The sequence below is a fragment of the Dendrobates tinctorius genome, unplaced genomic scaffold, assembly GCF_039654945.1.
Source record: "Dendrobates tinctorius isolate UK_male_01 unplaced genomic scaffold, ASM3965494v1 ptg000038l, whole genome shotgun sequence".
Lineage (NCBI taxonomy): Eukaryota > Metazoa > Chordata > Amphibia > Anura > Dendrobatidae > Dendrobates > Dendrobates tinctorius.
In genome coordinates, this window is record NW_027361706.1 from 22,823,544 (window position 1) to 22,837,451 (window position 13,908).

At 47.8% G+C, this 13,908-nt stretch overlaps 1 protein-coding gene across 1 annotated transcript in view; it reads left to right on the plus strand.

Moving 5' to 3' along the window:
- Nucleotides 1–13,908, plus strand: part of CFAP92 (cilia and flagella associated protein 92 (putative)) — a 184,067-nt gene that overhangs the window by 125,904 nt on the left and 44,255 nt on the right. The window contains exons 10-12 of the mRNA XM_073574273.1: nucleotides 6,631–7,514; nucleotides 7,658–7,849; nucleotides 9,881–10,166. Of these exons, the coding sequence (XP_073430374.1) occupies nucleotides 6,631–7,514; nucleotides 7,658–7,849; nucleotides 9,881–10,166 (1,362 nt within the window). The remainder of the gene's footprint in view (nucleotides 1–6,630; nucleotides 7,515–7,657; nucleotides 7,850–9,880; nucleotides 10,167–13,908) is intronic.

Sequence of the window (13,908 nt, forward strand, 5' to 3'; positions counted from 1 at the left end):
CAATGGGCGACCACGTGCGAGTGTCCCTCCACGTATCCTCTCCCGCGACGTGGGACATTATGTCGGACTTAGCCCTGACCACCCCTAGGTATGGAAACCATGGGCTGCACAGAGGCACAAGACTAGTCCATGCGACCCCACTGCTCCACCAACGCTAGACGGCGGTGCTGCAAGGCGGCGAACGGTCCCTCTCCTCACCCCCTGAAGGGGTTAGATGGAGCTAGGGTGCCTGCACCGTCCAGGATATCACCCCCCCTTCTATCTGGGGTCCTGATGGTGTGGAGGTGATGGTCGGGGAGGGCCCTGCTGCGTCCAGGGGCGGCGCTAGTCAGCAGAAGCGATGGATCTGGCGGCCAGGTGGAGGAGGTTCAGCGCTGCGCATCCTTCCCTTTCCCGGCCGCCCTGTTCCCCTCCTCCTCGCCTCTCCTCACTATGGATTGCTGCGGTGGCGGCGGAACAGACGTCGCGCCTGGCGCGGTTTTAGCCTTAGGGTGCGGCGCCCTAAACACCCGCTGCCACCCCCATCCCGGGCGGATACTAAAAATCCAGACCGCAGCTGCGGCTGGTGGTATGCCGCGGCCAGAAGTCCCACCCTTCGGGCGCGATGTCACTTCCGGCGGCCCGCCCTCTGGCCTGGGCAGGCGCCGGATAAAATTGAGGCCCCGGCTTCTTGGCAGCATAGGCCGCGGCCAGAAAGCAGTGGTCCGGCAGCCCTCAGCAGTGACCGACGCCAGCGTTTGCAGCAGGAGAAGCAGCGGGGGGACACAGGACCGGGTAAACGCAGTCCTGATCGCGGGTGGCAGCCAAGGCTACTCCCCCTCCACATCCCCTAGTAGGGCAACTTTAATGCCTGGTGGACACAATATGGCTGGGAAAGGGAAGGCACACATGTTCCTTTACGCTGCATGCATCGCCTGTAGGGCGTCATTTCCACGGGCACAGGGCAATAAATTTATGTGAAGCCTGCGAACGCGCCCAGGAGCCCTCCCCCGTGATCGAACCCGGGAATTCAAATCCTCCAGAATGGGCCTTGTCCCTATCGCAATCTATGGCTTCGCTAACAAAAGCAATTGAGTCTCTTCAAGCCCCAGATAGGAGCAAGGATAGTGGCTCGCTGATCTGGGAGGGGTCCTCCGCCTCACAGGACCCTCCGGCCTGCAGGGACCACTCTCACTCCAGACAGACGCAAAGGAAACGAACCCTCATGGCGTCGCCTCAGCATCAGTAAGTTCGGCGTCACGCTCACCTTCACCAGGTGTTGGGAGCGGGCAGAGTTCAGACTATGACTCGAACGAGCCACTGGACCTGGATACCCCGGAGTGCCGGGAAACAGTTAACAGCCTCATTGATGCCGTTAATCAGACACTGGGAGTTGAGGATGACATTGCTTTGGTCTCAGGCAATAAGGTATCCTTTAAGCGGGCTAAGCGATCGCAGAGAGTGTTTGGCATTCACCCAGAATTTGAGGACATAGTGCAGCGTCACAGGAAACGGCCGGATAGGCGTTTCTCGGGGCAGAAAACGATAGAGGCAAGATATCCATTTGCCCCGAAGCTCCGTAAGAAATGGGCAGAATCCCCAGTGGTGGATCCACCGGTGTCACGCTTGGCCTCGAGATCCTTATCGGTACCTAGTGGTGCTTCTATCAAGGACCCCACGGATCGGCTCATAGAAGGATTGGCTCGCTCAGTTTTTGAGGCATCAGGTTCAGCACTCGCTCCCTCGTTCGCGGCAACGTGGGTAGCCAAGGCCATGATGTCATGGTCACTCATTAGGCAAGGTCATGCAGGATAGAGACCTGCCGGCAGAGGTAGCAGAGATTGCGTGTCAAATCGCGATGGCCGGTGACTACTTAATTAACGCTTCCTTGGATGTGGCCAATTGTGCGGCTCTAGCGGCCGCAAATGCGGTAGCCATTAGGAAGGCCCTATGGTTAAGAATTTGGCGGGCCGATTCAATTTCCAAGAAGTGTTTGACTTCCCTGCCTTATCAGGGTGGCCGTTTGTTCGGAGAAAAGTTAGACCGGCTCATCTCCGACGCTACCGGGGGAAAAAGCTTCCTCCCGCAACAAAAGGTCAAGCAATCGTTTCGCCAGCCTCAGGCTCGGTTTCGGGCCTTTCGAAACCCCGGGTGGACGGCAACGGCCAGCTCTGCCGCTCCAGGGCGTTCCAACCAGGATAGGGAGCGACAGTACTCATATAGAGCCAACCCATTGGGGAGAATGCGTGCTCGCCAGCCCAGGGCGAGGGGAGCCAGGGCCCAGAGACCCTCAGCCAAATGACTCAGAGCATTTTTTAGGTGACATCAGCAGAGCGGGCGGCCGCCTGCTCTGCTTTCGCCAGGTCTGGGTCATGATAGCACACGACTCATGGATGGCGGAACTTGTGTCCGCAGGTTACAAGATAGAGTTTTTCAGGTTTCCCCCGAAACGATTTTTTCTGTCCCGACTTCCCAAAGTGGAGCCCCGGGCATGGGCGTTGCTAGGGGCCATCAACTCACTCCAGCGCAACGGAGTCATTATTCACGTACCAGAGCACGAGAGGGGGCAGGGTTTTTATTCCAATCTGTTTGCGGTCCCCAAAAAGGACGGGACAGTCAGGCCGCTTCTGGACTTGAAGCTCCTGAACAGGTTCATCAGGATCAAATATTTCAGAATGGAATCTCTCCGTTAAGTTATATCGGCCATGGGACAAGGGGAATACTTTGCCTCGATTGACATCCAAGATGCCTACTTGCACATCCCCATTTTTCCATCGCATCAGAGGTTTCTGCGGTTCGCCATCAATGGCCGACATTTCCAGTTTGCAGCGCTGCCTTTCGGGCTAGCCACCGCTCCCAGAGTATTTACAAAGGTAATGGCAGTCGTGATGGCCGTCTTACACTCGCGGGGCATAGTTGTCTTGCCTTACCTTGACGACCTCTTGGTCAAGGCACCTTCATTTCGGGCATGAGAGGAGAATGTCAGTATCACACTGGATACCCTCTCCCACTTAGGATGGTTGGTCAACAGGAAAAAATCATCCCTTGTCCCCAGGTCAGAGGATTACTTTTTTAGGGATGATTTTCAACACCTCCCGAGGGTTGGTAATTCTCCCTCAGGACAAAGCGCTAGCGCTCCAGCAAGGAGTCCAGAAGCTTCTGCGGCCAGTCCCGCACACCGTTCGGTTTGGGATGAGAGTGCTAGGGAAGATGGTGGCGGCAATAGAAGCGATTCCGTTTGCCCAATTTCATCTTCGCCCCCTACAGCACGCGCTCTTATCATCTTGGGACAGGAACCCGTTCACTCTCGATCATCGATGCCGGCTATCCTCGCAGGTCAGAAGGTCTCTGGAGTGGTGGACAAGGATGTCCTCCCTTCTGCAGGGGAAACCCTTTCCCCCAGATCACTGGCTAGTGGTCACGACCGACGCCAGCCTCATCGGCTAGGGAGTGGTTTTTCGTCACCACACAGGGACGATGGTCGCTGCGGGAGGCACGTCTCCCGATCAACTTGTTGGAAATACGAGCAGTTCGGCTGGCACTGCAGCATTTTCAGCACCTTTTAGCAGGGCGTCCGGTCCAGATTCAATCAGACAACGCCACGGCGGTGGTATACGTAAATCGCCAGGGGGGCACACGCAGCAGAGCAACCATGCGCGAGGTAGGACACTTGCTCCGCTGGGCCGAAAGGAACCATTCCGTGATATCGGCAGTCCACATTCCGGGCGTAGAAAATTGGGCGGCGGACTTCCTCAGCCGGCAGGGTGTCGCAGCGGGGGAATGGTCGTTGCATCCCGAGGTCTTCCAGCAGATTTGCCAACGTTGGGGGACTCCGGAAGTGGGTCTGATGGCATCCAGAGTGAACGTCAAGGTGCCTGTGTTCGTCGCTCGGTCTAGGGACCCACGAGCGATCGCGGTGTATTTGTTGGTTCTGCCATGGAACCAGTTTCGCCTTCCATACATGTTTCCCCCGCTGCCGCTGCTCCCGAGGGTCATCAAGAAGATCAAAGCTGAAGGAGTTCCAGAAATTCTGGCCCCAGACTGGCCCCGTCGGGCTTGGTACGCTGATCTGGTTCAGCTGCTCGCCGACGTCCCATGGTGACTACCAGAGCGCCCAGATCTTCTGACCCAGGGTCCGATCTTCCACCCGAACTCAGGGGCCCTGTGTTTGACGGCATGGCCGTTGAATCTTGGATCCTGACTCAGGTGCGGGGTTTAGCCGCAATGTGGTAGCCACAATGATTAGCGCCCGGAATGCGACCTCGGCGGAAATTTACCATCACACCTGGAAAGTCTTCTTTGCGTGGTGTCGGGATCGTGGTTTTTCTCCACTAACTTTTTCGATTCCCAACATCTTGGCGTTTCTCCAGTCAGGCCTAGATTCATGTTTGGCCCCGAGCTCCCTTAGGAGACAGATATCGGCGTTGTCCATCCTATTTCAGCGAAAGATTGCTACCAATATGCAGGTAATGACTTTCATCCAGAGAGTCTCCCACTTGGTGCCACCCTATAGGGTTCCCCTGGACGCCTGGGACTTTAATCTGGTCCTGAATGTTCTGCAGGAGGCGCCTTTTGAACCGCTCCAAGAGGTTCCGCTGTCGTACCTTTCCCGGAAAGTAGTGTTCTTGGTAGCTGTAACTTCCATTAGGCGAGTCTCTAAGTTGGCGGCCTTGTCCTGCCGTGCACCGTTTCTCACCTTCCACAAGGATAAGGTGGTGCTCAGACCAGCTCCCCCCTTTCTACCGAAGGTCGTGTCCTCATTCCACGTTAATGAGGATATTGTCTTGCCCTCATTCTGTCCGGCGCCAGTACATCGCGTGGAAAAAGCTCTTCACACGTTAGACCTAGTGAGAGCACTCAGACGGTACGGGCGCGGATGGCATCCTTCCGTCAGACGAACACGCTGTTCGTGCTCCCTGAGGGACGCAGGAAGGGACTCGCAGCCTCAAAGTCGACCATAGCCAGATGGATCCGTCTAACGATTCAGGAAGCCTACCGCATCAGGGGGCGCCGGTCCCAGCAGGGATTAGAGCACACTCTACTCGAGCGGTGTGTGCCTCTTGGGCGCTTTGACACCAGGCTTCGACGGAACAAGTGTGCAAGGCAGCAACCTGGTCCAGCCTGCACATGTTTACCAAACATTATAATGTCCATACTCAGGCTTCGTCAGATGCGAGCCGGGGTAGAAGAATTCTCCAAGCGGCGGTGGCGCACCTTTGAACAGGAGGTGCATGTAGCTTGGATCGGTGAGTCATTCTTCCACCCAGGGACTGCTTTAGGACGTCCCACAGTACCTGTGTCCCCTAATGAGACAAAGGAGAAACATGGATTTTTGTGAGTACTCACCGTAAAATCCTTTTCTTCGAGACGCTCATTGGGGGACACAGCACCCACCCTGCACTGTTAGCCAAGGTTGGCTCTAGTTTATTTAAATAATATGCATTTTTATTGTTGATGTCAGGGTGGATCCTTTCCAGACATATTGTTGTTTGCGTTAAGGCTGTTGCTTCTCGTTGTTTTCCGACTGCTTTTGCACTAAACTGGTTACCGCCCGTAATCGGGGCGAGGGTGTATGCGGCAGGGGAGGAGCTAACCTTGTGTTGTTTACTTAGTGTGAGCCTCCAGATGGCGGTAGCATACACCCACAGTACCTGTGTCCCCCAATGAGCGTCTCGGAGAAAAGGATTTTACGGTGAGTACTCACAAAAATCCATGTTTTATTTAAAAAAAAAAAAAAGCGTAAAAGCTATCCCATCGCCATAAGATGTGCCCAAATCAGGATGGTCCTTGTAGTATGGTTTAGGACCGACCCAATCTGGGAACACCTTGTCGCTGTGGGATGGCTTTTACACTTGTTTTTAATCAAGAACAGTACCCAATGTACTATTACTTTTTACATCAGGGTTTTTGCTCATTTTTTTCTATCTTAGGCTTGTATTCAGTACCAAAACCTAATACTATACTGAAAAAAAAAGAGAACAAAGGTTAACATTCCAAGCACATCATTCACTATAATTCATTGGTGCTGTTAGTGCAAAGAAATAGTAATCAAAATAGGTAATTGTGAAAAACAAAGGTTTCAATTTGTGAAAATCACTGGGTTCTTGTAAGCTTTTTGTATGGTTGAAACCCACTTATTCCTAAAATGTGTAATTCAGCACAGCAGAAGAGATACATTACTGTCGGGATTTAAATATATCATGCACACCTAACATAAGCTATTGCTAAAAGATCTGGCAACTCATGAAGATTAACTGGACTTCTGAGAAAACTTTTGACATCTCTTAGTGACATGTCATCAGTTTTAATCTGTGATAACCGGGGTGTTGAGGCTCCCATCAGAGTCAAATAGTGCCAAGCCAGTCACTGCTCTCTGACTAGGTGAAGACCGGCACAATAAAATGTGTATGGGGTTAGTATTCCGTTTCAGTAGAGAGCAGCTTCTGGATGAGTGCTTCTCCCCTAGTGAATAGTGGAAGTCCTGTCTCCCCATAGATCAAAACTTCTGTTTCATTTATGTGTTCACAGCCCAGGCATTAGAGGAGTGCTCTCGATGGAGAGAAGCAGACCCTTTTGAAATCCCTGACAGCCCCTTGAATGTCGCAAAATATTCCTGCGTTATGTAATGTGCGATCTCTCTATATTTTTCAGGAAAAATGTGTTCCAGTGTATTGCAAATACCGATTCCAAGACCTTCCTTTTCACCAAACTCAAGGCCAGACACATGGAACGCATGTTTTCTTCAGAGACGTCAATGTTGTTTTTGTAGGAACTATGGGTCCAGGAAAGCTGCGTGAGTTTCTTCTCGGCTCTCCTATAGAGATCGAGGTACACGATCGAGATCAGAAAATACAGGACGACAAAAGCAAGCCATCACTTTTTGGCATGGAACCTGAAGATGAAAAACTGAGTAATGTCGGTCTTGTTACTTCTAAAAGCACTGTCCATAACCCCTTCGTGAAACGAGACAGGTTGTCGGATCCTTATGGGATTGCAAAAATGAGATTATCTGAACTGGTCTATGGTGCAACATACTTGAATATTTCCATTCCAATCCAGAACTGTGACAGTCCTGATGCTACGGAGTATCATTCCAGTAGCAAAAATGGTGAAATAGTAGGATCTGTCAATAATAGCCAGACTTCACTCTTACCAGTAGGACATTATGTGGAGGCTCAATCTTGTCTCAAAGTAAGGGTAGACCTGGCAGTGCCCCTTTCTTCTGAGACCATGGGTCCTGATTGTCCCTTTGGACGTATCATCTACATTTTTGATTACAAGAACAATGAATTGTTTCAAGATCTTGTACGGAAAATAACAGACATCAACTGTCGCGCTTTTAGCCTTGACCCTGACCCAATTAATCTTTCCTTGGATATTCTGTCCAGAGTGAGTTTAAGGGATGATCAGAAAGGTGACACTTCCCTGGATGTTGTCACTGGAGTTCATATCATGGATGGAGATATTCACCTCTTCATTTTAGAAGGATTAAGGCAAAAAGCTGTAAAAGAGCTGTGGGAGACTGTACCATCCAGGTAGCAAATATTCTTCCAGTTCTATACATATTTCATACTCTATATGTAGTGTGTGCTGATGTGTCTGAAATTGTACACATGTCTGTAAATATAGATGTTGCATTAGTGGTAGAATTGTAATTTTCATTTTTCCAAATTTTTAGAGCAGCAGAGCAGAACGGAAAGCTGGTGATCCTGTACAACTCAGAAATGTCTTTTCATGAGCGTTTATACAAAGATCTTGGAGTTTTGTTGTGTCATGTCCATCTTCATGAACCGCTTTATGCCTTAGTAAATCAGCCACTTCTGTACATCAGAGACATGGTCCCGCCATTGTGCTTTCAAGCTTTGTCCAGGTAGATACTCTTCTTGGTTATTGATATTTTCTCTCTGTAATATTGAAGTCTCCTCTATTGTTAGATTAATGATTATACTCCAGACGGCAGACGCTAAAATTAAAACGGATCCATCAAAGCACGGATGCAACGGACGACCATCCGTCATAATCCTCCGCTAGTGTAGGTCTATGGGAAAAAAAAGATCAGCCAAAAAAATGGCGGATCCACTTTTTTCTAAAAACGGCGGATTTTGACTGATGTCAAACAACTGAAGTGTGAAAGAGGCCTAAGAAGGATCTGCACTCACGTGTAAACATTTCCATATTGTTAACCAAAGTGCAGCCATTTACCGTATATACTCGTGTATAAGCCGAGATTTTCAGCCCATTTTTTTGGGCTGAAAGTCCCCCTCTCGGCTTATACGCAAGTCATGTACGGGGGTCGGCGGGGGAGTGTGGGGTGTCAGAGACCATACTCCCCCCTCCTGGCATGGTCTCTGCAGCCCCCCTGCTTCCCCCATGATCTGTGTCCCAGCTGTTCCTGCTTTCAGCGGTCACATGGTACCGCTCATTAAACTCATGAATATGCTCATATTTAATGAGCGGCTGCGGTACCACGTGACCGCTGAATGCAGGAACAGCCTGGGACGCCGACATCATGCTGGAAGCAGGGGCTGAAGAGACCGGGCGCCAGGAAGGCGGTGGTGAGTATGACGGGGGAGCAGAGCAATACTTACAGCTCCCCGTTCCATTGCTGTCTCTGGGTCCTCTGGCTGTGACATTTAGCGGAGGGCACGATGTCGTAGTCAGTGAGCGCCCTCTGCTAACGTCACTCTACTGGACACGGGAAACAGCGATGGAACCGGGAATTTTAAATATAGCCACTCCCGGGGCCTGAGCCAGCGACTACACCGGCACCTGGCCCCCAGCGATGGAGAGGTGAGTATGTTTTTTTTTTTTTTGTTTTTTTTTTTATAGCGGCAGTGGCAGCAGCATATGGGGGGTATTTATATATGGAGCTTCTACTTGGGCCATGATCGACCCTTGTGCAGCATTTGGGGGTATTTTATGTATGGAGCTTCTACTTGGGCCACCATTAGCCCTTGTGCAGCATATGGGGGGCATTTATATATGGAGCTTCTACTTGTGCCATGATCAACCCTTGTGCAGCATATGGGTGGTATTTATATATGGAGCTTCTACTTGGGCCACCATTACCCCTTGTGCAGCATATGTTGGTATTGATGTATGGAGCATCTACTTGGGACACCATTAACCCTTGTGCAGAAATATATGGGGGTATTTATACTTGGAGAATCTTGTTGGGCCACCATTAACCCTTTTGCAGCATTTTATGGAGGTATTTATCTATGGAGCATCTTTTTGGACCCCCCTTAACCCTGCTTGTGCAGCACCACCCTCGGCTTATACATGAGTTAATAAGTTTTCCCAGTTTTTTGTGGCAAAATTGGGGGGTTGGCTTATACACGAGTATATACGGTAGGTTGCCTTTCTGTAATTTGTTTATTATAGCTTGGATAAGCTGACAAAATAATAGTTGGTCATCAGTTTCTGAAATATTAACAACATATGACACTGCTTCTTGTTAATTTTGCCAAAATGGGCACCAACAAAGCATAAGAAAAAAGTAATTTAATTACCAAACTTTTGGCTACTTTGGTAAGTCCACCCTTCCTTCCAGAAGTAACTTTTATAGACAGGTGATAGAGCACGCCCTCTACCATATTGTACAACACTATATAAGATAGGAGACAGCAAATGAGAACTTTCTGATGTTTTCTGACCACCATAGAGTTGTATGGTCTTTTATTAGGCATGATTTAACTTCATACAAACTCCTCGAAAGAGCAAAACTCCACTGATGTTACATTTATCACCTAACCAGTGGTTAACTTATAAATCTACATGGCTAGAATACTGCTTTAATTTGTAGCTGACGGTTACTTGATAAACTATACCACTTGCAATCTGAATTTAACGCAGTTTTCTGTCTCTCCAAATTGTTTGTATTATTGTATTTTTTTTCAAGGTTAGATTACGTCTGCCGTGCCAAAAAGTTGCGAGATGTCATTCAGAGCGACCTCCTGCCTTCAGGAGAAATGATTCACCTTCTCAGTCGAGAATTTGGAGTTCCACTTAAACCTGGAGATTTGTTTGCAGATAAAGAAAATACAGTCATCAAAAAGTTGGTTATTTCAGAGAAAGAGGACAAAATGTTTAGAAGTCCTTTGCACGTGCCCTTAGATAATTTTAATGAACCATACATTCAGCTGAAGCAGGAGATTGAGAATTGCCAGACCAAGGACCACATCCAGGTAAGTGCACAGACTCTACTAGCATTTAACTGTCACAATGAGCTGACCTGTGTGACGCGACCCGCAGGCCGGTAACTGAAACTACAAGACGCGGCACGTGATATTGTCCTGTGTGACACGGCCAGCCAGCCGGTTAGTAGTTAACAACAGGACACGGGGAAAGGGGAAACAGTTACAATGGTGGGCCCTGCGATAGGGAAAGGGGACGTGGAGACCTCCTGCACTCCCCTGAATCAGTGTCCCTAATGCTCCTAACGTTCCCTATGCCGGTTCCGCACCGGGCGCCGATCAGGAACCTGTCGCCCTAGCACACCCTACACCTATCCCTTTCTAGGGAGCTGGGTGGCGCAGGCACTGGCCCCACCGCTGTACTAATACACATTAAGGAAAAACACAAACAGGGAAACAGCTTTCCTCTGTTGCACTTGCTCCTGGCAACAGAGTCCACCACCAGAATGCAGCTCTCCTCCTGAATAGCTGCCACCAAGCACTGTCAGAGTGACAAGGAAATCCCCTCTGACTCCTTCCACACCAGGGCTAAGACAGTGCTGCAAGGAACGCTCTCCAGCTCCTTCCTCCACCAAGGATGGTTGAAATGAACACTATCACCAACACTGATTGCAACACCTGTGACTCTTTTATAGCCGAGCCAAAGCAATCACACCTGCATTATAATCATGTGCACTAACTAAAGAAACCAGAGTGCAATGACGCTCACCACCACCGGGGGGCAAATTTAGAATAAAAGACACCACAGTGCAATAATCCTAATGGCCACCGGGGGCAAAAACCAAACTTAAGCACAGCTTAAGAAAAAAAAAGGTTACCTGTGCTTTACATCAGTCCTGATCCAGCATGGATCATGACATTAACATTTAATATTCCTGAACTTTCTACATTCCCAACATTTTTCTTCCTCTCATTGTTACTTTAGCAAAGCTATATAGGACTCTCTAAAGTTATATATCAAAGAGGGTATAGGTTTAATGCAGGAGTCGGCACAGACCGAAGAGGGCACCTGTGCAAAAACAATATATGGGCCCTTTTCAGCAGGGCTGTGGAGTCGGAGTCGTGGAGTCGGAGTCGGTGCTCATTTTGGTGGAGTTGGAGTCGGTATAAAATGGACCGACTCCGACTCCTAAAATATATAATAAATTGGGTACAGTAATTCAATGCAGGATGTGCTGAATATTTTTTCATAGGAGTTTGGGAAAGTTATGAAATGTCCTATAAATGGCTGTTATATTCCTGATCTAAGGCTACATTCACACACAGCGTTTTTCCTGTGTTTTTTGAGGATACGTTTTTCAGCTGCAAAAGTTGATCATCTTTTTAAAAAACTGCATCACCTGAAAGGTTTTTGAGCTCATAGATAATGTTACTCAATAGCAAAAGCAGATTAGAAATCTGCTCTATCTATCCATTTATCCATATCTGTCTATCCATATCGTATCTGTACCAAAAAGAATGAAAACCGGGTAGTACACCAATATATATTCTGTTCTATCTAAATATCTTGATTATTGGATCATAAAAATGATTAAATGTCTGAGGTTCACATTGTACTACAATAAATTTTTCACTTAAATATAAGCAATATATGTGGGAGTCGTGGAGTTGGAGTCGGAGTCGGTGTAAGGGAAATTGAGGAGTCGGAGTCGCAGGTTTGGCTTACTGACTCCACAGCCCTGCTTTTCAGTCCAATAGCTTATTATAATGCAAAAAAATGTAACATTTGAAGATCTCTTGGTATGAAAATGAAGAGACTTATCATGATGAGGAAGGCTAGAGACTCGATAATCTATCAGAAGATGTTTAAAGACAACCCATCACTTGAAGGTCCATCTATGACTTTCCAGAATGTTAGTAAGGATGATGATTTTACATCATGCTATAGTTCTGGGCGTTTTCCAGTCTTTTGTCACAAAATAGGCCTGACATAAACTGTGACAATAGAAGTGGGGAACATAAGTATTTTATACACTGCCAATTTTGCAAGTTTTCCCACCTACAAAGAATACCACACACAAAAAGGAAAACGGGGGAGGACCAGCAATCATAAAGTAATAATCTCAAACCAAGTGGTATCCGCTGCTGGCACACCCATAGACTATATGATTGTTAACTATTAGGACAGCCAAATCGCTACACAGAGCACAACACAAAAGAACAACTGACCATAAGACCCAAGAGTAAAAATATATATTTTATTTGTTATAATAGTATAAAAAATTTTTTTTTAAAAATAGCAAAGCATCAGTGCTAACAAGAGATCTCATAAGTATACACAAAGGGGCAATACTATCCAATTTATAAGGGCATACTAATACAGTAAATAGTGCTAACAAAAGGGTATATAGTGCTGAAACATATAGTGCACAGCAATACAATGATAAAAAACGTTCTATCATAAAGTGCATATAAAATTAGTGATAGCCATATTTAAACTCATAAGTGCACATCATAATTACACAGAAAAAAATATAAAAATACACAGTGCAAATAGCTAATAAGTGCAATTTTAGTGCAAAAATGTGAGTCACCAATAGGTGTCACTGCATAGGTATGCCATATAGACAAATAGGGGTAATACCCAACGACACCAGGAGGTGTCAGTATATGGATTACTTATACCATAGACCAGGGAGGATGTAGAAATACAGCATAAGACATCAAAGTAAGGTAAGTTTAACGTAAAAGCTTACATGTTACACTGCTCCTGGTGTCCTTGGATAGACGCCCACCACAACGCACGTTTCGGCACGTAGTCTTCATCACTGCAACTCATAAAGTTACTCAGTAGTGTATATGGCCCTCATGTGAGTAGGTGCACGCTAGACAATGTCTATGAATGCACATTATGAAACGTTGTTATCCTGGAAGAACTCCTCCCAGACCTGGATCAGAGCTCACAGGTTTTGGTTCTACTTTGCAGCTCAGGATACACTGATACATAATGTCCCAGAGGTTCTCAACTGGATTCAGGTCTGAGAAACATGAGGGTCAGTGCATATCACCATACCTTTGTCATCCAGGAACTGCCTACACACTGTGGCCACATGAAGTCTACACACTCTGGCCACCTGAAGCCGGGAATTGTCTTGAACCAGGAGGCACACATGGCCCACTGAACCAGCATAAGGTCTGACAATATCAGATTTAATCTCGGCATCTAACAGGAGTCGGGGTACCCATGCGATATCATGTGGAGGTTTGTGCAACCCTCTAACAATATGCCTCCACTGACCATTACTTATACAGAAACAAGCTGGACATGCTGGACGATGTTGCAGACAGCATAACGTTCAGAGAGTGCAATGGTGGACCCATCAATTTGTTTTTTCTGGTGAATTCCACTAGGCTTTGAATACAGGTTCCACAACACAACATCTGGTACTACAACCCTCATGGAGTCTGTATATCAATGTGTGCTTCTGATGAGATGTTGGTTTCCTGGAGGATCTCCTCCCAGTCCTGGATTAAGTCACTGAGCTCCTGAACAGTTTTTGGTGCTAAATGGCCTCTTTGGATGTACTGATAGATATTGCCCCAGAGGTTCTAAAATGGATTCAAGTCTGAGGAACATTAGGACCAGTATATAGCATCAATGCCTTTGTCAACTAGGAAGTTGTGTGACCCTCAAAGATACGCCTCCACTCACCCAGCAAAAAGCTGGTCTTGCTGGAGGGTGTTGCAGACAGCATAGCGTTCACAGGGAGCAATGGTGGACTGACCAGTTGGT